Genomic DNA, 26,998 nt, shown 5'->3' with positions numbered 1-26,998 from the left:
GGATACAGTATTCTTAGTTCAAGGACCTTCTGTTTCATTGCATTAAATATATCATGCCATTCTCTTCTGGCCTGTAAGGTTTCTGTTGAGAAGTCTGATGATAGCCTGATGGGTTTTCCTTTGTACGTGACCTTTTTCCTCTCTCTAGCTGCATTTAAAACTCTGTCCTTGTCCTTGATCTTTGCCATTTTAATTATTATGTGCCTTGGTGTTGTCCTCCTTGGGTCCCTTCTGTTGGGAGTTCTGTGTATTTCCATGGTCTGATCGATTATTTCCTCCCCCAGTTTGGGGAAGTTTTCAGCAATTATTTCTTCAAAGACACGTTCTGTCCCTTTTTCCCTATCTTCTTCTTCTGGTACCCCTATAATACGGATATTGTTCCTTTTGGATTGGTCACACAGTTCTCTTAATATTGTTTCATTCCTGGAGATCCTTTTATCTCTCTCTGTGTCAGCTTCCGTGCGTTCCTGTTCTCTGGTTTCTATTCCATCAATGACCTCTTGCATCTTATCCATTATGCTTATAAATCCTTCCAGAGATAGTTTCATTTCTGTAATCTCCCTCCGGACGTCATCCCTTAGCTCTTGTATATTTCTCTGCAGCTCCGTCTGCATGGTTATGACCTTTATTTTGAATTCTTTTTCAGGAAGACTGGTTAGGTCTGTCTCCTCAGCGGTTTAGTCTGTGATTTTGGTCTGTATCAAATTCTTTTGCCTTTTCATGGCAATAGAGATAGTTTGCAGAGCTGGCGCATGTGACGGCTGGGAGAATGTCCCTTCTTGCTGGTTTGTGGCCTTCTCTCCTGGGAGAACAGCGACCTCTAGCAGCTTGTGCTGGGCAGGTGCATGCAGACGGGGCTTCTGATTCTTGCCCGGCCGCTGTGGAGTTCATCACCGAGGTTGCTGTGGAATTAAGCTCCGTGGTTGCTATGGGCGTGGCCTGCCTCAGGCTGCTACTCCGACGTGGCGGAGCCATGTCGGAGGGGAAACGGCCGGGAGGCTGTTTATCTCCGTGAGGGGCCTCCGAGCTGCGCTGCTTCCTAGGGGGTTAGGGCGCTCGGAGTTCCCTGGGATTCCCAGCCGCTGGGCTAAGTGTCTCAGGATGCTTCCGTACTTCTGTGGGGTCCCTGTCCCTTTAAGACTTTCAACAAGCACTCGCTTTTCTTTGTCCCAGGGATGCTGGCTTCAGGGACCCGCTCACAGGTCTTACTGTCCTGTTTCCCTAGTTTCCAGCACTGCACGCATGCACTGTGTGTCTGCGCTCTGGTGCGGATGACTAGGGCTGGCTATTTAGCAGTCCTTGGCTCCCTCTCCCTCCCTGCTCTGACTCCTCTCCTCCCACTGGGAGCTGGGTTGAGGGGTGCTTGTGTCCCACCGGGCTGGGGCTTGTATCTTACCCCCTTCGTGAGGCGCTGGGTTCTCGCAGGTGTGGATGTAGTCTGGCTGTTGTCCTGTGTCTTCTGGTCCCTCTTTTAGGAAGAGTTGTATTTGTTGTATTTTCAAATAAATATATATATGGTTTTGGGAGGAGATTTCCGCTCCTCTACTCATGCCACCATCTTGGCTCCACCCCTCTCTTCTTCTTCTGGTACCCCTGTAATGCGGATATTGTTACTTTGGGATTGGTCACACAGTTCTCTTAATGTTGTTTCATTCCTGGAGATCCTTTTATCTCTCTCTGCATCAGCTTCTATGTGTTCCTGTTCTCTGGTTTCTGTTCCATCAATGGCCTGTTGCATGTCATCCATTCTACCTTTAAATCCTTCCAGAGATTGTTTTATTTCTGTAGTCTCCCTCCCTACTTTGTCCATTAGCTCTTGAATTTTTCTCTGCAGCTCCATCAGCATGGTTATGACTTTTATTTTGAATTCTTTTTCAGGGAGATTGGTTAGGTCTATCTCTCCAAGCTCCTTCTCAGGGGTTGTCTCTGTGATTTTGGTCTGGTTCAAATTCTTCTGCCTTTTCATGGCGTAGAAGTAGTTGTGGGGAGCTGGTGCGTGTGTTGGCTGGTAGAATGTCCCTTCTTGCTAGTTTGTGGCCTTCCTCTCTGGGAGGATGGCGACCCCTAGCGGCTTGTGCTGGGCAGCTGCACGCAGACGGGGTCTCTGATTCTTGCCCAGCCGCTGTGGAGTAAGCTCCCCGTTGCTCTGGGTGTGGCCACTTTCAGGCTTCTGTTCTGCTATGGCGGAGCCATGTCAGAGCAGGAACGGGCTGGAGGCTGTTCATCGCCGTGAGGGGCCTCAGAGCTGTGCTGCCGCCCAGGAGGTTAGGGTGCCTGGAGTTCCCCGGGATTCCCACCTTCTGGGCTGATTGTGCTGGGACGCCTCTGTCCAGCTGTGGGGTCCCTGTACCTTTAAGACTTTCAAAAAGCACTCGCTTTTCTTTGTCCCAGGGGCGCTGGCTGCGGGGACCCACTCGCAGGTTTTACTGTCCTGTTTCTCTAGTGTCCAGCACCCCATACACTGTGTGTCTGCACTCCCGGTGCGGATGGCTAGGGCTGGGTGTTTAGCAGTCCTTGGCTCCTCTCCCTCCCTGCTCCGACTCCTCTCCTCCTGCTGGGAGCTGGGGTGAGGGGTGCTCGGGTCCCACTGGGCCGCAGCTTGTATCTTACCCCCTTCGAGAGGCGCTGGGTTCTTGCAGGTGTAGATGTAGCCTGGATGTTTTCCTGTATCTTCTGGTATCTCTTTTAGGGATAGTTATATTTGTTGTATTTTCAAAAATATGTATGGTTTTTGGAGGAGATTTCCACTGCTCTACTCATGCCACCATCTTGGCTCCTCCTCCTATTTGGGGTCTTTTTTGGTTCCATATGAATTTTAGAACTATTTGTTCCAGTTTGTTTAAGAATGCTGTTGGTATTTTGATAGGGATTGCATTGAATCTGTATATTGCTTTAGGCAGGATGGCCATTTTGACAATATTAATTCTTCCTAGCCAAGAGCATGGGATAAGTTTCCATTTGTTAGTGTCCTCATTAATTTCTCTTAAGAGTATCTTGTAGTTTTCAGGGTATAGGTCTTTCACTTCCTTGGTTAGGTTTATTCCTAGGTATTTTATTCTTTTTGATGCAATTGTGAATGGAATTGTTTTCCTGATTTCTCTTTCTGTTAGTTCATTATTAGTGTATAGGAATGCAACAGGTTTCTGTGTATTGATTTTGTATCCTGCAACTTTGCTGAATTCAGATATTAGATCTAGTAGTTTTGGAGTGGAGTGTTTAGGGTGTTTTATGTACAATATCATGTCATCTGCAAACAGTGACCGTTTGGCTTCCTCCTTACCAATGTGGATGCCTTTTACTTCTTTGTGTTGTCTGATTGCCATGGCTAGGACTTCCAGTACTATGTTGAATAAAAGTAGGGAGAGTGGTCATCCTTGTCTTGTTACTGATCTTAGGGGAAAAGCTTTCAGCTTCTTGCTGTTAAGTATGATGTTGGCTGTGGGTTTGATGGCCTTTTTAATGTTGAGGTACTTGTCCTCTAAGCCATTTTGTTGAGAGTTTTTATCATGAATGGATGTTGAATTTTGTTGAATGCTTTTTCAGCATCTGTGGAGATGATCATGTGGTTTTTGTCCTTTTTGTTGATGTGGTGGATGATGATGGATTTTCGAATGTTGTACCATCCTTGCATCCCTGGGATGAATCCCACTTGATCATGGTGTATGATTCTCTTGATGTATTTTTGAATTCCGTTTGATAATATTTTATTGAGTTTTTTTTTGCATCTATGTTCATCAGGGATATTGGTCTATAGTTTTCTTTTTTTGTGGTGTCTTTGCCTGGTTTTGGTATTAGATTGATGCTGGCTTTATAGAATGAGTTTGGAAGTATTCCCTCCTCTTCTATTTTTTGGAAAACTTTAAGGAAAATGGGTATTATGTCTTATCTAAATGTCTGATAAAATTCAATGGTGATTCCTTCTGCCGCAGGAGTTTTATTCTTGAGTAGTTTTTTGATTACTGATTCAATTTCATTGCTGACAATTGGTCTATTCAGATTTTCTTTTTCTTCCTGGATCAGTCTGAGAAGGTTGTATTTTTCTAGAAAGTTGTTCATTTCTTGTAGGTTATCCAGTTTGTTAGCACATAATTTGTCATAGTATTCTCTAATAATTCTTTTTATTTCTGTGGTGTCATTCGTGATTTTTCCTTTCTCATTTCTAATTCTGTTTATGTGTGTATATTCTCTTTTTTTCTTGGTAAGTCTGGCTAGGGGTTTATCTATTTTGTTTATTTTCTCAAAGAACCAGCTCTTGGTTTCATTAATTTTTTCTATTCTTTTATTTTTCTCAATTATATTTATTTCTTCTCTCATCTTTATTATGTCCCTCCATCTACTGACTTTGGGCCTCCGTTCTTCTTTTTCCAGTTTCAGTAATTATGAATTTAGGCTATTCATTTGGGATTGTTCTACCTTCTTTCAATAGGCTTGGATGCCTTTGCTGTGTCCCACAGAAGTTGGGGTGTTGAAAGCACTGAATCTTAATGGGTGTATGTATTTGTGTGTGTCTGTGTGTCTGAGTGTGTGGCAGTTTTTCCCTGCAGGGGATATTTGGCAATGTCCAGAGACATTTTTGGTTGTCATCACTTGGTGGGGTCGGTTGGGCAGTGCTAATGGCACCTAGTGGGTAGCCCACAGGGATGCTGTTACATATCATTCAGTACACGGCCCAGCCCCAGACAGCGAAGGCTTATGTGGACACACATGTCAATAGTGCTGTTGTTGAGAAACCTTGCAGTTAAGACTGAAAGGAAGTGAGAGTGTCAGCCGTGCCAGGGTCTGAGGGAAGAGCATTTGAGGCAAAGAGAACAGCTATGGCAAGGCCCCAAGATGGGAGTGTGGCAGGTCTTCAGGAGGACCTGAAAGTAGGCACATGTGAGTAATAGGAGATGAGGTGAGTCGGTTAAGGTGGCCAGATCAGGTAGTGCCCTGGGGGGGGGGGTGTCTTTGTAGGGACTTTGGCTTTTATTCTGAGCCATTGGAGGTTCTAATGGGGGACTGTCATGATATAGTTTAGGTTTTTAACAGGATCCCTCTGGCTGTTGTGTTGAGGGATGGGTAGAGGAGGGAGCTAGCGGGTAGGAGGCTGCTGCAATAAGCCGGGTGAGAGCTCATGTAAACCAGCAGTAGTGCTGGAGGAGGAGCTGCCTTTGAGACGTAACAACAGGATTTCCTGATGAGTTGAATGAGATGTATGAGAGAAAGAGGGGAGTAAAAGAGGGCTGTGGGTTTTTGCAGGGATCCAGTAGAATTATGGTGTCCCAGATTCGGGGGAGGGGATGAATCGTTCAGGTTTGGAATGGTGCTTTGACATATCAGGTTGAATCTGAGTGCGTATATGTTAAAAAGGTGGTTGGATATATTGGCCTGGGTTTTAAGAGTTATAAATCTGAGAGTTGTTAACACATAGGTGTTATTTAAAATCACAAGACTGGAAGAGACCACCAAGGGACTGAGAATGGATAGAAAAGAGAAGAGGAAATGGACCTTGCCTGGGGACACTCCCATTTTAAGAGATCTGGGAGGAGAGGAGGACTGGTGGAGCCAGTTCAAGAAGATAGACCTTCCCATTCCAAAAGGGATAAGTGGGAAAGAATAAAGGAATCAGTAGTCCCCAGCAAGTCTGAAACCTAGTGGGGCTGTTAGGCAGGAAACAGATATGACTGGGGTGGAAAGAGAATAGGGCCAGTAAAGTCCACTAGAAGGGACTGAAAGAGTTAACCAGTTAAAAATAGAAAGCTCAGAAGGCCAGGATCATCTTGGCCTGGAATGTTTGAATACTCCCCAGGTAAAGAAAACTATCTCAGCATAGTCTATGTTTTCACTGTGTCAATTAGAACATACCATTGTAAGATTTACTTTAGCCTACTCGAAGGCCCAGTTCATTCAGGAAGAATTCTATCTTAAAGCTAAGATTGCATTTTAATCAAATGGACAGTGGCTTAGCCCTAAAGGAATCAAAGCAGTAAATTTCTTGTGTTAAGTTAAAAGAAAAAACAATGTCTTATGAAAGATGAACATTCTGGGACCATTTGGCAGGTCGGCATCTGGCTCTTTGTCGCTTTCCTGAAAATCCTCAACCACGTATAAAACCTCAGACCCTAAACCCTTAGGCATGCACCTCTCTCTGAGGCCACCCACACTTTCTAAGTGTGTAACCTTAAGAAACCTTTCCCAATCTTTCAGCACCTCTTCTACGAGGTAGCTCACACTCCCCTTTGTCCAAGTGTGCACTTTCTCTCTTTAAATAAAACTTAAACCTTTCAGGGTGCCTCTCCTCCCTGAGGTCCCCCGGATATTCTCTCTCTTTAAGTAAGTAAATTTAAATAAAACTTTTATTCTGCTTCATACTGTGTCTGCCTTTCAGTTCTTTGTTGTGGCGCGGACAAGAACCAAGGAAAATACACAACGCTCCCCCAACAGGGCAATGCCATTAGATTTTAAGGTTCCAGAATAATCCTCTTTGGGTTGATGCTCTGTTGTTTAGGTCTTCTGAGGCCCTAACCCCTGAGGCCCTGGGCTTTGGCAGCTTGGCCCACCCAAACTGAGGAGACAGCCTTGCCACTGGGCCCTGTCCCCTTTGGACCTGTGGTGGCAGCAGCAGCCCTGATGAGCTCTGAATTGCCTTAGTGGTCATTCTTCCCTTTTCTTGAAGGACAACACCTCCTGGCAGTCAGTTAGGTCTGTTGTCCTGTCCTGTGGAAGCTCAGAAGTCTGATAGCCTTCCTTCATTCATCTTGTCTCTGTCTCCTTCAGCCCAAGGTGGCAGTGTTTCTGCTGATCTCACCCCATCTCTACTCCTGACTTCTGCTGAGATAGCTGAATGGATCCATGAATCACACCTGTAATCTCTTTATCAAAAGACTGTCTAGCCATAATCTTGGTGTTATCTCCTGAACATGCTTTTTCATGTTTTCTTATATGGGTAGGCTGAAATTTTTCCAAATCTTCAAGTTCTGGTTCCTTTTTTGTTTAGCAATTCCTTCAGAGTATCTCTCTCAGGCATTTTACTATGAGCGGCAAGGAGAAACCAGGCCATACCTTCAAAACTTTCTTAGAAATGTCAGCCAAATATCCAAGTTGGTTACTTAGAAATATCAGCCAAATATCCATGTTGTTCACTTCGAAAAAGCAGCCAAATACCCAAGTTGGTCACTTAGAACTATTACTTTCCACTCAACACTAGGACACAATTCATCCAAGTTCCTTGCTACTTTATAACAAGGATTGAATTTTCTCCAATTTCCAGTAACATGTGCCTCATTTCGTTCTGAGATCTCACCCGAATCACCTTTAACATTGGTATTCCTACCAACAGTCTCTTCAGGGCAGTTTAGGCGTTTTCTAATGTGCACCTCAAAACTCTTCCAGCCTCTCCCCATTACCAGTTCCAAAGCCATTATATAGTTTTAGGTATTTGTTATAGCAGCATCCCACTTCTTGGTACCAAAACTGTATCAGTCTGCTAGGGCTGCCATAACAAAGTACCATGAACTGGGCAGCTCAACCAACAGAGATTTATTTTCTGACAGTGAGGAAAGCTAGAAATCCAAGATCAAGATGTTGGCAAATCTGGTTTCTTCTGAGGCCTCTCTCCTTGGTTTGTAGATGGCCACCTGATCACTGTGTATTTATGTGATCTTTCCTCTGTTTGCACATCCCTTGCACCTCTTTGTGTGTCCAGATTTCCTCTTCTTACAAGGATACCGGTCATGTTGGATTAGGACCCACCCTGATGACCTCATTTTAATTTACCACCCCTTTTAAAGACCTTATCTCCAAAGACAGTGACATTCTGAGGTACTGGATTGGTTAAATCTTCAATATATGAATTTTTCAGGGGATACAGTTGAGCTCATGACACTCACTCAGCATGAATAGGTTTGGAACCTGTTAATTTTGCCTGTGTAATAATCTTGTTTTCTTCCTAGTACTATGAAGTATTGCTTCGACAGTCCCCACTGGAGCCCTGCCTTTTGTTTCATGAAGGTGGATATTGGCGTGAGCTCACAGTCCGTACCAATAACCAAGGGCACACGATGGCCATCATCACTTTCCATCCCCAGGAATTAAGGCAGGTGAGACTCCTAGGATGATAAGGGGCAGCTTTTGGAGCAACCTTTACTGTCACTATCCTGCAATTAATTGGTTTTTAGTTTCAGGGCAGATAGCAGACACCAATCTCCCCAGAATATTTGTGTGGGTTGGGAAGAGGGCTTCGGGGTGAGGAGGAAATGGCAAAGATACTCTTTAACCGTGCTGTTCACATAGTCAAACCACAGAGACTGAGGCAAGGTTACTGAGCTGATTATCATGTGATGACACCTAAATATTTTCTTTTCTTTTTTTTTGCAGTTTTACCCATAGGGTGCTTTATTTTTATTATTTTATTTTATATTTTTATTAAGGTATCATTGATACACAGTTACATGAGCAACACTGTGGTTACTAGATTCACCCCATTATCAAGTGTCCACCACATACCCCATTACAGTCACTGTTCATCAGCATAGTAAGATGCTATAGAGTCACTACTTGTCTTCTCTGTGCTATACTGCCTTCCCCAAGACCCCCCTACATTATGTGTGCTAATCATAATGCCCCTCAATCCCCTTATCCCTCCCTTCCCACCCACCCTCCCCAGTCCCTTTCCCTTTGGTAACTGTTAGTCCATTTTAGGTTCTGTAAGTCTGCTGCCATTTTGTTCCTTCAGTTTTTGCTTGATAGTTATAGTCCACAGATGAGTGATATCATTTGGTACTTCTCTTTCTCTGCTTGGCTTATTTCACTGAGCACAATACCCTCTAGCTCCATCCATGTTGTTGCAAGTGGTAGGATTTGTTTTCTTCTTATGGCTGAATAATACTCCATTGTTTATATGTGCCACATCTTCTTTATCCATTCATCTACTGATGCACACTTAGGTTGCTTCCATTTCTTGGCTATTGTAAAAAGTGCTGCAATAAACATAGGGGTGCATATGTCTTTTTGGATCTGTGATCCTGTTTTCCTAGGGTAAATCCCTAGGAGTGGAATTCCTGGGTCAAATGCTATTTCTACGTTCAGTATTTTTGAGGCAACCTCCATACTGCTTTCACAATGGTTGAACTAATTTACATTCCCACCAGCAGTGTAGGAGGGCTCCCCTTTCTCCACATCCTCGCCAACATTTGTTGTTTGTCTTTTGGATGTTGGCCATCCTAACTGGTGTCAGGTGATATCTCATTGTGGTTTTAATTTGCATTTCTCTGATGGTTAGTGACGAGGAGCATCTTTTCATGTGCCTGTTGGCCATCTGAATTTCTTCTTTGGAGAAGTCTCTGTTCAGATTCTCTGCCCATTTTTTAATCGGGTTATTTGCTTTTTGGGTGTTGAGGCACGTGAGCTCTTTGTATATTTTGGATGTCAACCCATTATTGGATCTGTCATTAATGAATATATTCTCCCATACTGTAGGATGCCTTTTTGTTCAACTGATGAGGCAGTAGAACATACCACTTTGTGATAGTGTCCTTTGCTGTACAGAAGCTTTTTAGTTTGATATAGTCCCACTTGTTCATTTTTGCTTTTGTTTCCCTTGCCTGGGGAGATATGTTCATGAAGAAGGTGCTCATGTTTATATTCAAGAGAGTTTTGCATGGGTTTTCTTCTAAGACTTTTATGGTTTCATGACTTACATTCAGGTGTTTGATCCATTTCAAGTTTACTTTTTTATATGGAGTTAGACTAATCCAGTTTCATTCTCTTACATGTAGCTGTCCAGTTTTGCCAACACCAGCTGTTGAAGAGGCTGTCATTTCCCCATTGTATATCCATGGCTCCTTTATTGTATATTAATTGACCATATATGCTTGGGTTAATATGTGGGCTCTCTAGTCTATTCCATTGGTCTATGGATCTGTTCTTGTGCTGGTACTGAATTGTCTTGATAACTGTGGCTTTGTAGTAGGGCTTGAAGTTGGGGAGCATAATTACCCCTGCTTTATTCTTACTTCTTTGGATTGCCTTGGCTATTCGGGGTCTTTTTTGGTTCCATATGAATTTTAGAACTATTTGTTCCAGTTCATTGAAGAATGCTGTTGGTATTTTGATAGGGATTGCATTGAATCTGTAGTTTGCTTTTGGCAGGATGGCCATTTTGACAATATTAATTCTTCCTACCCAATAGCGTGGGATGAATTTCCATTTATTAGTGCCCTCTTTAATTTCTCTCAAGACTGTCTTGTAGATTTGAGGGTATAGGTCTTTCACCTTCTTGGTTAGGTTTATTCCTAGGTCTTTTATTCTTTTTGATGCAATTGTGAGTGGAATTGTTTTCCTGTTTTCTCTTTCTGCTAGTTCATCATTAGTGTATAGGAATGCAACAGATTTTTGTGCATTAATTTTGTATTCTGCAACTTTGCTAAATCCAGATATTAGATCTAGTAGTTTTGGAGTGGATTCTTTAGGTTTTTTTATGTACAATATCATATCATCTGCAAACAGGGAAAGTTTAAATTCTTCCTTGCCAATCTGGATGCCTTTTATTTCTTTGTATTGTCTGATTGCCATGGGGAGGACTTTCAGAGCTATGTTGAATGAAAGTGGGGAGAGTGGGCATCCTTGTCTTGTTCCTGATCTTAGAGAAGCTTTCAGCTTCTCACTGTTAAATATAATGTTGGCTGTGAGTTTGTCATATATGGTGCTTATTATGTTGAGGTACTTGCCATCTATACTCATTTTATTGAGAGATTTTTATTATGAATGGGTGTTAAATTTTGTCAAAAGCTTTTTTGGCATCTATGGAGATGATCATGTGGTTTTTGTCCTCTTTTTTTGTTGATGTGGTGGATGATGTTGATGGATTTTCGAATGTTGTACCATCCTTGCATCCCTGGGATGAATCCCACTTGATCATGTTGTATAATCCTCTTGGTGTATTTTTGAATTTGGTTTGGTAATATTTTGTTGAGTATTTTTGCATCTATGTTCATCAGGGATATTGGTCTGTAGTTTTCTTTTTCTGTGGTGTCTTTGCCTGGTTTTGGTATTAGAGTGATTCTGGCTTCATAGAATGAGTTTGGAAGTATTCCCTCCTCTTCTATTTTTTGGAAAACTTTAAGGAGAATGGGTATTATGTCTTCTCTAAATGTCTGATAAAATTCAGTGGTGAATCCATCTGGCCCAGGATTTTGTTCTTGAGTAGTTTTTTGATTACCAATTCAATTTCATTGCTGGCAATTGGTCTATTCAGATTTTCTTTTTCTTCTTGGGTCAGTCTTGGAAGGTTGTATTTTTCTGGAAAGTCGTCCATTTCTTCTAGGTTATCCAGTTTGTTAGTATATAATTCTCATAGTATTCTCTAATAATTCTTTCTATTTCTGTGGTGTCTGTTGTGATTTTTCCTTTCTCATTTCTGATTCTGTGTATGTGTATAGATTCTCTTTTTTTCTTGATAAGTCTGGCTAGGGGTTTATCTATTTTGTTTATTTTCTCAAAGAACCAGCTCTTGGTTTCATTAATTTTTCTATTCTTTTATTCTTCTCAATTTTATTTATTTCTTCTCTGATCTTTATTATGTCCCTCCTTCTACTGACTTTGGGCCTCATTTGTTCTTCTTTTTCCAGTTTCAATAATTGTGAATTTAGGCTATTCATTTGGGATCGTTCTTCCTTCTTTAAATAGGCCTGGATTGCTATATACTTTCCTCTTAGAACTGCCTTTGCTGCATTGCACATAAGTTGGGGCTTTGTGCTGTTGTTGTCATTTGTCTCCATATATTGCTTGATCTCTATTTTAATTTAGTCATTGATCCATTGATTATTTAGGAGCATGTTAAGACTCCATGTGTTTGTGAGCCTTTTTGTTTTCTTTGTACAGTTTATTTCTAGTTTCATATGTTTGTGATCAGAGAATTTGGTTGGTACAATTTCAGTCTTTTTTCATTTGCTGAGGCTCTTTTTGTGGCCCAGTTTATCATCTATTCTGGAAAATGTTCCATGTGCACTTGAGAAGAATGTATATCCTACTGCTTTTGGGACACCTAAGTATTTTCACAAGAACTGTGCCCTTGGAAGTTAGTTGGTTTGTACTCTACCGAGTCCAAAAGCCAGTTTAATAGAGACTGGAATATAGTATGTGTTTCATAACCCAAATAATACTTTACATCTGTAATACACTGAGAGCTTTCAAACATTCCCAAAACTGTGTGATCACCTCATCCAAGTTGTGAAGTAGGTGGGAGAGTGAGTGGTCTTATCACCCTAGTTTCACAGATGAGCCAATGGAAGCATAGAAGGTTAAAAAGCTAGTAAATAGTCAAGCTATGGCTTGAACCAAGGTCGTTGATTTCTGGCCTTTTAACTGTGTGGCTCCAGCATTGTTTATTGTGATATGTCCTTGTATCAAGCTAATAGTCTCTCTGTAGTGATGTAAGAATTTTTAAATGTTCAAAACTGAAAAAGCAAAAGGCTTTAGTTACCATGCGCACTCCCTTCTGTGCCCTCCATTTTCTTGTCTCCCAGGACTCATCTCTTTTGAGGTGGTATTTGGTGGGTGGTTAGGATATTTGAAGTGGAGAAGTATGAAGGGAATCGAAAGGTTATAGCTTCTTCATGATGGGGCAAAAGCTGACTTTAGCTCCTCGTTTTCTGCAAGAATAACTCATACTTTCTTTAGAGAACTACTAAAGAGGCTTAAAGCAGAGAATATGCCGAGTCTACTGTATAGGATTTGTCACAAGCTGATAAGCAAAACAATGCTTCTACCGAGATGTGAAAATAGCTTATTTTTTTTCTTGTCCTATAGAACATTGCTTCATATTAAGTGTTACTTATAATCAGATTTGAGAAATGTGCCTTCTTGTCTGACTGCTGCAGGGCTGATGACTGTAGAGCTTAGAGAGAGAATTTGTCAAAGATGAGTTTTTGCTTGACTCCTCATTTTGTGGTCTGGGCAGGAGGAACTCTGTGTTCAGAAAGAGACAATAAAGGCATTTTTCAGCAAGGGACCAGGAGCAGTTTGTGACTTGACATCACTTTACTTCCAGGAGAGGTAAGCCTGGGACAGCCAAACAGCAAGCAGGAGGCTGATGGCTTACCGTTGGCTGGGCAGTTGGTTGCAGAGGCAAGGCTGCTGATGTCTGAGGATCTGAGCTAAATCGTACTGGCCCTTGTGCTCAGGCAGGCCTGGAAAGCCAGGCCAGACTGTAGTTGAGAGAGTGTCTGCATGCACCTCCATGCCTTGAGAGGGGAGCTTTTACAGAGCTGTCAGGGCCATGCCATGGAGGCTGTGTCTCCTGGATGAGATGCTGGGGCCTCCCACTTCAGATAACTATGAGAGATAGAATGGTCTGCTATTCCCAGGTGCTTTCTTCTTTTTCTTCTTTTTTTTAATTGAAGTACAGCTGACACATAGTAGACACTTTCTTCTTTTACTCTTTTCCAGCACCATGACCCGCTGCAGCCATCAGCAATCCCCCTACCAGCTCCTATTTGGGGAACCGCACATCTTTGAAGATCTCTTGGACTTGAAGATCCGCATCTCTCCAGATGCCTTTTTCCAGATTAATACGGCTGGTGCAGAAATGCTGTATCAAACCGTGAGAGAGCTGAGTGGAGTGAACTCTAACACCATCCTGCTTGATATCTGTTGTGGAACTGGCAAGTGGCAGCCCAGGGCAGAATCTATATGCCATTTAGCTGCTGAACCTCAGCCACCTAGCACTCAGGGCCCTGGTAGCTGAGGTTGGGAGGGGGTGGTAGTGATACAGGTATGACCTTAACTGGTTTAAACTCTGAAATACCCTCCTGTTATTCTCTTTTACTTCCCTAGGCGTGATCGGCCTCTCTCTGGCTCAGCATTCCTCCCAGGTCCTTGGGATTGAGTTGGTGGAGCAGGCGGTAGAGGACGCCAGGTGGACTGCAGCCTTCAATGGTACACTGCTCACAGTCTGGGCAGAAATTAAAAGCTGCAGTTGTTTCTGTGCTACGGAAAGGGTTGTATGGCAAAGGGCATCTCCTTATCTACAGCCTGTGGGGAGGAGAGGAAGGGAATGTTCTGGAGGCTCAGAGTTAGGTCCTGCTGGCTTTCTGAAAGTGGTCCCAATAGCTAATATTTTTTCTTTTTAGGAGAAGAGCCTGAGGGAAGGTTCAAGCCTACTTGACAGGAAGGGAACTTGACAAAACTTTGGATAATATATAAGAAGAGCCTTCTTGACATTACGCTCATAAAGCATAACATAATATAATAGGTTTGAAACTATTTTTAACAACAGGACCTTTTCTTTGAACAAAACATTATGCCAAACTGCAATATAGAAAACAGATTCCTTTGTTGTCTCTTCCTCACCTCAGACACCTCCTGAGGCTGTGTGAACACCTCCAACATAACAGAAAGAGCACCTGAGTAAAAGTCAAGGTTCTCTTCTTGGTAGAGGTACTTACACATTGTGTGAGTCACTAAGCTGTAAGGTAACACTGTCTAGTTGCTTGAGCTGAAAGGCCTACCAAGATACTGCAAGAGAAAGTGCTTTGGAAGAAAGGAAGCAGGTCCAAAAGCATTTCTTTGATTGTTACTGAGAAGTATTCTAGATTCAAATGGAAAATGGCAGAGGCCTGGCTTCTGCACATTTCTTTAAATCAGAAGCTCTGCATCCTGCATTGCTGGGCTTGAGTTTTGAGTTACATCATGTGGGCCTCTTTTCTGCAGGCATCACCAACTGTGAGTTCCACACTGGTCGAGCAGAGAAGATTTTGCCACAGCTACTTAAATCAAAAGAAGATGGGCAGTTAATTGTTGCTGTGCTGAACCCAGCCCGGGCGGGACTGCGTAAGGATGATGGCTTTCCTGCTACAGAACAGATAATGTCCACCCACTTTAGTCCCTTGTGCCCACACCATGCTAATAGTGCTCCTGATGGGCTGGCTGTGGGCTGGCTGTGAACTGGCTTCTCCTCTAGTTGCTGGCCAGTTTAGAGTTTGTGATAATCCAGACCATGATAGCTTAATTATATTAATAGCAATGTGTTTCTTCCTTCAGATTACCAGGTGGTGCAAGCCGTTCGAAACTGCAGGGCCATCCACACACTAGTGTTTGTTTCCTGTAAGCCCCACGGTGAAGCCACAAGGAACATCATTGAGTGAGTCTGGACTTCTTTTTGAAATTGTTTCTTCCTGATTATCAAAGTAATCCATGCTTATTGTGTAGAATTTGGAAAGTGCAGAGAAGTGTAAAGAAAGAGAAAAAGTCATACTACCATCAAGACAATTATAGAGCTGAGTCTTGGCTGAGGCAAGTAAAGCAACTTACTTCAAGTGAAAATTTAAGAGGCTGCCCCAAATCTCAGTAATCAAGATGCATTCTCAATGCAATGTTTTCAAAAACCAAAATTAGTTTAAAAAAACCCATGCTGAACAAAATATTAGGATTTTTTTAGAAGGTGAGATCCATTCTTGTACTTGCTAAACCCTGCCTCTAAACCTTACCCTAATCCTGGCCCTGGTTCCAGTAAAACCTTTTATAAAAGCAGGCAACCAGCCTACAGGCTGTAAGCTTTCCAATTTGATTTTCTAAAATATTGCGTCAAAATAATATTTGTCTTGATTATTGAGGTTTTTGGGCCCTTTTCAAATTTTACATCCAAAGTTAATGCCTCTTGCTTCAGTTCAGTTCTGGCCCTGGTCAGTTGTTTTGATATTTTGATTTTTGAAATGTTTTCTTCTTGTAGTCTTTCTCTCCATCTCTCTCTTATTCATTTTATGTAAATATTACAATTTCTTTATAATATTCAAACAGCATAGGTAGATATTAAGTATAGATGATATGCCTGGGTAAAATAAGTGTGAATTAAATGAATTGAGCTTTCAAGTCAATGAGCTAGAAAAGGAACAATAAATGTAAAGGAAACTGAGGAAAGAAATCAATACTGTTGAAATAGATCTGGAAATAAATGAACTGCAAAACAAAAAAAACCTGTAGACTTAACAAATAGAGAGGTGTTATTGGAAGAATAAAATAAAATTATAGATAAATAAACCTACTCAAGAATATAAAGGAATAAAACAAAAATATAAAGTCTTACATGAGAAAAACGGGAAAAAAAAAGACGTGAAGAATTTTTTTAAAGGAAAGTAATTTGTACAAGTCCCTCGCAATACATTTGAAAACCCTGATGGGTGATTTTCTGGGAAAATACAAATGGCCAATATTAATTTCAGAAGATATAGTAAACCTGAACAGATCTGTAACCATGGAAGAAAAGCAGAAAGTTGTCAAAGAGCTACCCAGAATGAAAGCATGAGGCCCATATGTTCTAACCGTCTTATTTCCTTGTGTATTCTCACACATTTACTCTTCCATTTGACCTCTATTTTTATTTTTATTATATTATTTTAAAATGTTTTTGAATATATGAAAAATCAGTATCAATGGGAAAAAGATGGACTATCCAATAAATAGTGGTGGACGGCTGGGTAGCCATGGTGGAATACATAAAAATTGGAACTGTATCTCACATTGTGTATCAGGATAAATTACAAAGGAGTCAGGGATTTAAATGTAAACAGGGGAAACCGTAAGTGTACCCTAGGAAATCATAGAATTTCTTTATAATCTTGGGGTGCGAAAGCCCTTTCTGTGAAAATTCAGAAGCCATATAATAAAATGTTGTTAAATTTGGCTACATAGAAAAATAGCTTCTCCCCTCATTACACCATGCACAGAAATGAATTCAAAATGGATCATAGAACTAAATGTAAGAGTTGAAACATAGGAGTAAATCTTTGTGGTCTTGGGTTAGGCAAAGCCTTGTTAGGTGACATCAAAAACCCAAGCAACAAAACAAAATATGTATATAAAAAAATACATGTGTGTGTATGTGTGTGTGTGTGTGTATGTGTGTGTGTGTGTATAATTGGACATCATCAAAATTAAAAACCCTTTGTGCTGTAAATGATACCATCAAGAAAGTGAAAAGGAAACCTACAGAATAGGAGAAAATATTTGCACATAATTTATCTGATAAGGGACTGTATCCAGAAGCCACCCACCAAAGGCCACTTATTGTATGATTCCATTTCCAGGAAATGTCCAGACTAGGCAAGTCTTCCAGAGACAGAAAGTAGATTTGTGGTTGCCTAGGACTGAGGTAGAGGGAGCTTGGGGAGAAATGGGGAATAACTGCTAAACAGTACATGATATCTTGTTGGGTTAATGAAAATATTATGAAATTGATTGTTGTGATGGATACACAACTCTGTGAATATATTTAAAGCTGCTAAACTGTATAAATGGGTGAGCCATGTGGTATGTGAATTCTTCATCAGCAAAACAGTGGAAAAAAATCAATAACTTGCATGATAAAAAGCACCAGAAGTGAAGACAGGAGATGATATATGAGCTAGAAAAAAATTCGTATTTCATGTCACAAAGAGTTTTATTCTTAAGATTAACAAACTCCTGGAAATCGGTATGAAAAAAAGCAGCTCCAAAGAGAAATGAACAGAGGCTATGAAAAGAAGATATTATAAATGTGTTTATGAACCATGGAAGGATGCTCAGTTTCTTCCATTATGATGGAAATGCAAATTAGAAGTACCCTGTGATACTACTTTTTACATCTCAGATTGGCAAAAGTTCAAAAGTTTGGTAATGCACTCTTGGCAATACTCTGGGGAAACAATTTAAAAAATTACAGCTCAGAGTGTAAACTGGCACTATGCCATTGGAGAGAAATTTAGCAATATAGATGAAAATTAAAATGTATATATACCTTTTACCCAGTAATTCCATTTCTGAGGCTTTATCTTACAAATATAGTGACATACCTGTAAAATGACAAAGATGCAACTTTTTTATTGCGATGTTGTAACAGCAAACAATGAAATATCCTGAAAGTTCATCAGTGGGGAACTAGTAAATCAACTATGCCATATCAATACAGTGGAATACTGTACGGCTACAAAAAAGAATGGAGGTGTTCTCTATGTGCCGGTATGGAAAGATCCCTAAGGTATGTTATTTTTTAGTAACAACTTTATTGAGATATAATTCACATGTCATCATAAAATTCAACCATTTAAAGTGTACAATTCAGTGGTTTTTGTTGTGTTCACAGAATTGTGTAGCTATCACCACCATCTAATTCCAGAACATTTTCATATCTTCAAAAAGAAGCCCTGTACCCCTTGCCAGTCATTCCCCATTTTTCCCCCACTCGCTGGCCCTAGGCGACCATGAATCTACTCTCTGTCTCTATTCTGCATATTTCATACAAATGAAATCATACTATATGGTTCTTTGCATCTGGCTTCTTTTACTTAGCATGCTGTACCATGAATCAATATTTGATTCATTTTTATGGCCAAAATAATCCATTATATGGATTTACCACATTTTACTTATTTATTTATAAGTTGTTGGACATTTGGGTTGTTTCTGCCTTTTGGCTCTTATGAATAATGCTGCTGTGAACATTCCATGGGCAAGCATTGTGTGGACATGTTTTCATTTCTCTTGGGTAGGTACCTAGGAGTGGAACTGCCGGGTCATGTGGCAACTCTATATTCACCTTTTAAGGAACTACCAGACCATTTGCCAGAGCAGCTGCCCCATTTTACATTGTTCCCAGCAGTGTATGAGGGTACCAATTTCTCCACATCCTCACCAACTCTTATTATTGCCCATCTTTTTTATTATATCCATCCTAGTGGGTAGGGAGTGGTATTGCCTTGTGGTTTTGATTTACATTTCCCCAGTGGCTAATGTTATGAGCATTTTTTCATGTGCATATTGACCATTTGTATGTCTTCTTTGCAGAAATGTCTATTCAGATCCTTTGCCCATTTTTGAAGTGGGTTGTCCTTTATTATCGAGTTCTCAAATTTCCTTACGTATTCACATGTTAAGTGCCTTATCAGATACATGATTTGCAACATTTTTTCCTATTCTGTGGGTTCTGTGTTCACTTTCTTGACGGTGTCCTTTGAAGCACAAGAGTATTTAATTTTGAAGATTCCAGACTTTTTTCTTTTGCGGCTGTGATTTTGGATCAAAGATAAGTTGCTAATTGGAAATAGCAAGGTGTGTAAAATTGTTCATATAATAATTAACTATTTTTGTAAAAGATGAAGGATGCGGAGAAGAATATAGATCTGTGTTTGTATATGTATAGAGAAACTGGTAAGTTACATAAGAAACTGGATAGTAGTGATCTGTGGATGGGGTAGAACTGTGGAGATGGGAGTCACAGGTGGGAAGGAGACTTTACTGTATATCTTTTTATGCTATTTCATTTTTGAATAAAATGAAAATATTCACTATGCAAAATGGTGAATTAAAAAATGCAATAATTAAGAGTTAATGTAGGATTCGGCTAACGCTCATACTGAGTGAAACAATAAACATGGCCTCAGAAAAGCAAGAAAATTTTATTTTGAGAAGACAGTATGTGCCTATAGCAGAAAAAATCTAGCAGTGCAAAAGAGTATGCAGTGAAGAATGAGTCTTTCTTACTCCTGACCTGCAGTCCTTCAGGTGTCATCATGCTTACCAGTTTCTTGTGTAGCCTGTCAAAGATATTCTGTTACTATATGTGTGTGTGTACAAGTATGTGTATGTGTACATACCAACCCTCTCTCTTTTTTTTTAACAAATAGAAACAGACTATAAACACTGTTCTGTACCATGCTTTTCAGTTAACAATAGATTTTGGAGATTGTTCTACCACAATGTAGAATCTGCATCAATACTTATAGGTCTACTTAAGTTTTTAAATAAACTATAGAATTTTAACTTACATAAATATGTCATTTAACTAGTCCCTGCTAGTAAATTTCAAGGTTGTTTGCACTGTATTGTTGCCACAATGTTGCAGTGAATATCTTCATGCAATTATCTTTGCACATATGTGTAATAAGTTTGTATAGGTAATGAATAAGTGTATGTGATAGTAATAGCATATATGTTAGATAAATCCCTGATGTGGAATTGTTGGGTTAAAGGATGTATGCGCTAATGTTTTCATGTATTTTATAATAGGGTTCTAGAATCAACTTATCAAAAACATCCATTTGGGATTGTAATTGGAAGTACACTGAATTTACTAATTAGTTTAAGGAGAATTAAAATCTTTACAGTATTTTTTTCTGTCCAGGCATGTGGTATGTTTCTTCAGTTACTGGAGTCTTAAAATGCAATTCTCTATATTTTTTCCAGTATGGGTCTTCTTCTTAAGGTTGATACAAGATATTGTAAAGTTTTTATTGCCATTATGAATGAGACCTTGTTCATGACATTTTCTAAGTGGTTATTGCTGATCTTGTATCCAACTACCTTACTCTTTTATTAGTTTTATTCATTTTTCAGTTCAGTCCCTTGAATTTTCTTGGTAGCTGGCCATATGATTACCATATAAAAAACGTCTTGTCTCTTTCTTTTTTTTCTTATTACCCCGGATGAGAAAATGTTCCATTGTAGGAGTCATAGTGAATATCTTGCCTTGTTCCTGATTTTAATGGGATGGTGATATTTAAGCTATTGAGTATTAGCAAGGGAAACAAGAACTCTTCTGCTTTGTTAGTTTGAATGTAAATTGGTTCAACCTTTTGTAGAACCATTTAGTTGTATACATCTTAGGGCCTTAAAACCATACAGGCCCTTCAACTCAGCAGTTCCACTAAATAACTAAAAATGTATACAAAGGTATAACTATTAACACTATTCATGGAGGGACTTTTTAAATAGCAAAAAGTTAGAAACAGCTTGTATTTCCAATAACAAAGAATTAGATAAATAAACTACATTTTATTTATTCAATGAAATACCAGACAGCCAATAAAAGTGAGGGAGGTTTACATATAGTGGAGAAATGTTCATGAGGTATTATTAACTGAAGAAACAGGTTGCAAACAGTGTGTACAGTATGTGCAGTGTGACTCCATTTTAAGAAACCAATTTGAATGCACATATTTGGAAAGATATATCCTAAAGTGTTAGCAAATGGTCATTCTTCTCTGCATGGTGAGTTTATAGGTGAATTTTTGTTCTCATTTTTCCTTGACTACCTTTGAAATAAAGGGAAAAAGTAATATACTTTGAAAAATTTCAGTAGAATAATCTATTTCAGTAATATTTATTAATTACCTGTTTGTGCAAATCATATAGAGAAGTATATGACCTTGACTCCTTGATCCATTCACCATTGAACCCCTTACTCTGTCAGACACTGGTAACACAGAGACTAATAATAAGCAGGTTTGGCTTTGTTTCTACCTTCCAAAAGACTATACTCCAGTGAAAAAGAGGGATAAAAAAAAACTCCAGGTAGTTACGCTAAATATGGTAAGTGCTGTTATAGAGAGAAAAACGGGACTGTGGGTTGCAGTGGAAGGGCTTACATTGTAGGAGATGGTGTTCCTGCAGATTTTCCTTGGTTTCTAATAGCTGATAATATGATCTGTTTTTACAGGCTGTGCTGCCCTTTAAACCCTGCTAAGAAGCTCCTCGGCGAACCTTTTGTGCTGAGACGAGCTGTGCCTGTGGATCTGTTCCCACACACACCACACTGCGAGCTGGTGCTCCTCTTCACACGATAAGCGGCCTCCTCCAAGACTGCAGGCTCTTTGTTAAGGCTGAAGTTTCAGTAATTTCCAGGTTTGGTATATTGGTGCATTGTAGACCCTGAGAGCATTGCCAGGGAAGCCAGTCTTTGGATCATGAGCATGAAGAATATTGTAGACCTCCCATCTGAGGCAGATTTATAATCTTAGTTTTCAGGTTCCCTTGTTCTGATGAGTGTGTGCTTGGTTGTGACCACTCCTTGGTCCTGAATCTGCACTGTTCCTTCCTCATGCCATTAGCCTGTCGTGGCAGCCTTGATCCTAGTTTATAGGCTTGTCTCCTCTGACTAACTCTGCCTGTGGGTGTGCTGACAACAGCTTTTATCTGCAGCTGGTAATAATTTCACTTGACTTGGGTCTCTGTATTTGCCCAGAGATTTTACTGGACATGTTCATGAGGTAACCAAGAATTAGAAGTAGAAACAAGTCTAGCTTTATTAAACATCAGAGTAAGCCATGAAGTGATTGCAGGGTGACTGCATGATCTCAATAGAGCTTCATTTCTTTGGGTTTTCTAGGCTTTGAAGCTTTTAGAATACCCTTTAAAAATATGGTTATCCATAGGGGCAGTAGTTTCAATTAGCTCTTGCCTGTGGAGGGAGAATTGGTCATAGTAGAGTCTCTATGGGAAAGACTGTCAAAGAAGAGACTGAATACCTAAAATTGTGCTGTGTAGTATAGAGGTAGAGGCAGAGAGCTCCAGAATCCCCTGATGATCCAGTATATACTATAATAAACTGGATATTGCAACAGACTTTCTCTTGTCTCGTCCATGATTTCTTCAGCTCTGAAGTTGTTCTTGGATACTTGCCCGACAATTTAGATTATGTTTTGAATATTTTAACAGCCTAAGGATATGTAATTTAGCAAACATTGATTTACAAAATGTAAATGTTAGGTCAACTAGTATTTTTAATTCTCAATCCTAAATACCTCAGAGAAGCCTCCTCTCCAGAAAAATATTGATCTTAAGGCACTGCATAAACATCCATTTAAGAATACTAGATGGAAATAACCTAAAATGATAAAAAGTGTTGATTTACAGTAGTCATGTTTTATTTCTGTTTCCCTATTTTTCATTTTATGTAATGAGGTTATATTATTTTTATAACTTAAAAATTTGTAAATGTAATGTGACGTCTACTTTCTCCTCCTGTGTTCCCCGTATCTGTAAATGTTAAGCCTACTTATTAGTTACCTGAGCTGGAAACCAGAGTTACCTTTCTCATTTTCATATTCAGCTTCTTACAAGGTAGACTCTACCTGGATATCTTCCCAAACTCAACATACCTAATGTTGAATGCTTTACATCTTTCCCCCAAACCTGTTGTTGCTCCTATATTCCCAATCTTGATGAATACATCAATCTACCCAGTCAATCAAGCCAGAAGCCTGGGAATTACATCTGAGTCTTCCTTCTCCTGTACCCCCTGTCCCGTCCAATGTATCACCAGGTCTCCATCCCTGCAGGTGCCCATCATCTCCCATCAGATTATAACTGAAAGGGCCATCTTCCCAACTGATACTTGCTGTATCCGCTCTTGCCTGCATCTATTCCATTCTCTATAGAGTGAGTTTTCTAAAATGCCATCTCACTGGGTTTCTGCAATGCTTAAAATCTGTTATCAGCTTCTTTTGCTTTTAAAATAAAGTCCCAAATTCTTAATATAGCCTCAAGGTCCCTTCATCATCTGGGCAGCCTCGTTTCTCTAGACACATTGAATTCTTTTCTCTGCAAAAGACAAATTTCTTCCATTCTGGTTCTTTTCTCATTCTGTTTCTTTAGCTTGGAATGTGCTTTTCATTACCTCTTTTGTCTACGTCTGCTCATCTTTCTGTTTTTAAGTTACGTATGAGGAATGTCTAATAAATATAGGATTGACTGTGGATAATCAGCTTCTGGATAATTCTTATTAGTCATATCTTGTAAGTAAGAAGATTTTAGATTCATTCTTCTGTCATTTTTATTATGAAAACTTTAAAACATGCAGGAAAGTTGAAAGAATAGTACAATGAACACGAGTACGTCCACCACCAAGATTCAACAAGTGATACTATTTTGCCGTATTTGCTTTATCCGTGTCTCTGTTCTTTGACAAACTATTTGGAAGTAAGCTGTAGACATCATGACACGTCATCTTTAAATACCTCAGCATACATCTTTTAAGCATAAGGACATTTCTTTACATAACTGTAATACTGCAAGCCCAGCCAAAAAAGATAAACAGTGCCTCACTCATCTTCACCAATATTATCTAATACCTAATCCAGTGCTTCTGGAAGGGTAGTCTACAGACTGCTTGGTAGTTCACAGGGGGAGCTCGCATCAGAATGTGCATCAGTGTGTCACATCCTTCGCTGAGAAAGTCCTGTTACCAACAGCCAAATTAGTGCACTTAGTGACATAGCTCATTTTCATCTATGGGCTGGCAGAGTAGCACTGCTCTGTGTATTTTGATATCCCCAGCTGTCCCCTCAATGTCTTTTATGGCCAGTTCACATGTTGCACTTGGGCGTAGTGTCTCTTTAGTCTTTTTTAATCTAGCACAGTCTCTTTACTTTTTTTTTTTATTGGCACTGACTTTTAGAGACCACGTATGCCCCACATTAGGAACCTGTCTGATTATAGTGTGATCAGCCACCTGGGTTTGCGTGAGACTCTCCTGGTTTTAGCACTGACCCTGCATCCTGGAGTACCCTCAGTCCTGGGCAAGCCAGGATGGTTTGTTTTTTATGGTGGTGTTTAGCTCCTCCTTCCTGCCTGTGAATTTCCTGTAAACCAGAAGTTGTTAGGCCTAGGGGCTTCATTAGATTTGTATTTAACCACTTTTGATGAGAATGCTTCATAAGTAGTGCCACATACTTTATGTTGCATCGCATTGTGAGGTGTGTAATAGCAGTTGTCCACTCTTAGTTAAGGTGGTGGCGCTCAGAACTCTCCACGTAGTTTTCTCTTTATAATTACACAAGAGATGTGTAAGCTGTTACTTCAGCACCATTTGACTGTCCTGTTCCTCAATAACCTCTCACCTAAAGATTTCTCACTGCTTTCCTACTCAGTGATTTATTTTCCTAATTTTTAAAATGTATTTCCTGACTTAGTGATTGTCCTGCCTGAGAGTTTCAGCCCCGGTAAGTTCACTCTTGATTCAGTGAGACCGAAAAATGACAGTGGAATGTTCTTGAAGTGAAAGTGAGGCAACTGGTGGTGGGACGCATGCAGATAAAGTTCAGGACCCTTGTAAAAAGCTCCAATCCAACTCAGCCATTTCGACAGACCTCAGCTGCTCTCTGTGCCCTGTGTAAATGAAGCTCAACCATTCACAGGTACATAGACCTCAGCTACTTTATGCAAATGAAGCATTGTACTTTCAGCCAATCAGGAGTGAGTGGTGATGTCGTTAATTCAGTTCTCCATCGGGTGGGGGTGGGGGTGGAACTTCCTCCTCTCAGGAGGCAATATAAACACCTGATAGAGCAACTCTGGTGGCATCTTCCCTTGGAGTCCCAGAAGTTCTTGGTTTCTCTTTTCACTCATTGAAGGATCTTTGCTGATTGCTCCGTACTCTTTTCTGCTGGATTCGTTCTTCGTCGCCTCAGAGACAAAAATCCTGGGAAAAAACAACGTTCCAGCCAGTAACAAAAGGGTTTACACCCAACTGTATTCTCCAGGCGATGGCAGGTCAAGCGCTTGAACCCTGTCCGCAGAACAAGCCTGCATGCAGTAAGCCAGTCTCTGCCTCTGGACCTCTCTGCCCCCACAGCTGCCTCAGTCTCTGTCCTCGGCACTGCCACCACTCCAGCTTCTGCTCTCAGCCATGCAGCCACCCAGAGTCCTGGGTGGAGCTCTGTATATAGACTCAGTAATAACATATTGCCTACACGTGTGTAGGGAGCAAGCTGCCCAGGGCCAGGTGAGAATCCTGGCCATAGGAACTTTCATTTTCTCTACAGTGATTTAATTCTGTCATCCAATCTACGTTTCTTAGCTGACATTATTTTGTAAAGATGAGCTTTTTCTCCTCTATAGAACATGAACCAGAAATGCAAGGTAAAAGCCTAATTCTTTCCCTTAGAATACCAGTTTTCAGAGCAAGAAGCTGACGTCACAGCTACTTCCGATAGTAGCAAAGTCGTTTTGGTTGTTTCTGATTATCACTGATTCAATGTTTTCTTAAATTCAGTGTTACATGTTTAGTTCAGTCATTTTCTTTGTAATGCTCAAATTTCTCCAGTTTGGCCAGCAGGATTCTCTTCAGGCTGGCTCCCATATCTTTTTGATATGGCTCTAGGAGTCTTTGAGCATTTCCTTAGATTTTGGCACAAGATTCCAAGGCTCACCATACATTTCCATGCCCCAGTCCTGGAATCAGCCGTTTCCAAGGAGCCTTGGATCTTTTTAATGGAGAATGGTATTTAGAAACCAGGATCTGGATGCTGGATATTAGAAGCAAAATCTAATCAGTCTGTGAGCTGTAAGACATTAGTACAGTGACCAACTGTCCTAATCTGTTCTGAACCTGAGACTTTCAGTGTTAAAACCAGGAGCATTCTAGGCAAACTGGGAAAACAATTTGGTCACCCTAAATTGATCACATTATTAATGCATAGTAATAATGACTGTGAAGAACAGTGGTAATTGAGGTTAGGACATGTGGACCAGTGGTAGCTAAAGTAGTTGTAAATTCCCAGGAGTCTTAAGGGTTTGTGCTACATGATCTCTTCCAGCTGTAAAATATCTATGTCTAGGGCATTTGATCACAAATTTCACCATGCATTAGAATCACCTGGAGATCAGTTTAAAAATACTGATCCCCGGGCTCCAGACAAACCAGTTTAATTGGTTTGGGGAAGGGCTTAGGCATCAGTATTTAAAAAATGCTTCCCCCCCATCCCAGAGATTCTCTTTTGCAGCCAAGGTTGAGAACCAGTGATCTAGGTGGGCCTTTGCCTTTCAAAGTGTGGCCCCTGGTCCAGCAGCATGGACATTCCCTAGGAACTTGTTAGAAGTGTTTTGAGGCCTCACCCCAAGTGGATCAAAGACTCTGGGAGTGGGCCCTGCCATCTGGGTTTTAACGTGCCCTCCAGGTGATTCTGATATACACTCTAGTGTGAGAACCACTGGTTTAGGGCAGCTGTTCTCAACCATGGGTGCACATTAGAATCACCAGGGGACCTTTTTAAAACAGAGCTGGGCATCCTGGGCATCATCCCCTCAGATATTCTGATTTCATTCATTTTGGGTGTGGCCCTAACATCATTATTTTAAAAGCTCCCAGATGACTGGTCTACAGTTTTTGTCTCCAAGCTCAGTGTTTGGCTTGATGAATAAAAGGGCACATCAGGTTGCAGATAAAAACTTAGCTGGTTGGGTAACACATAGGCCAAAGAGCTTGCTTTTC

At 40.5% G+C, this 26,998-nt stretch overlaps 1 protein-coding gene across 1 annotated transcript in view; it reads left to right on the top strand.

Annotated features, from left to right (window-relative positions):
* The window catches only part of TRMT2B (tRNA methyltransferase 2 homolog B), a 107,175-nt gene that overhangs the window by 17,531 nt on the left and 62,646 nt on the right, over positions 1-26,998 (top strand). Inside the window, exons 11-17 of the mRNA XM_057495918.1 lie at positions 7,932-8,078; positions 12,938-13,032; positions 13,426-13,640; positions 13,813-13,914; positions 14,689-14,808; positions 15,019-15,118; positions 21,446-21,630. Coding sequence (XP_057351901.1) covers positions 7,932-8,078; positions 12,938-13,032; positions 13,426-13,640; positions 13,813-13,914; positions 14,689-14,808; positions 15,019-15,118; positions 21,446-21,572 — 906 coding nt within the window. The 3' untranslated portion in view covers positions 21,573-21,630. The remainder of the gene's footprint in view (positions 1-7,931; positions 8,079-12,937; positions 13,033-13,425; positions 13,641-13,812; positions 13,915-14,688; positions 14,809-15,018; positions 15,119-21,445; positions 21,631-26,998) is intronic.

This window comes from Manis pentadactyla, chromosome X, assembly GCF_030020395.1.
Source record: "Manis pentadactyla isolate mManPen7 chromosome X, mManPen7.hap1, whole genome shotgun sequence".
Lineage (NCBI taxonomy): Eukaryota > Metazoa > Chordata > Mammalia > Pholidota > Manidae > Manis > Manis pentadactyla.
The sequence above is the reverse complement of the archived record's forward strand: the minus strand, read 5'-3'. Positions and strand labels throughout refer to the sequence as shown.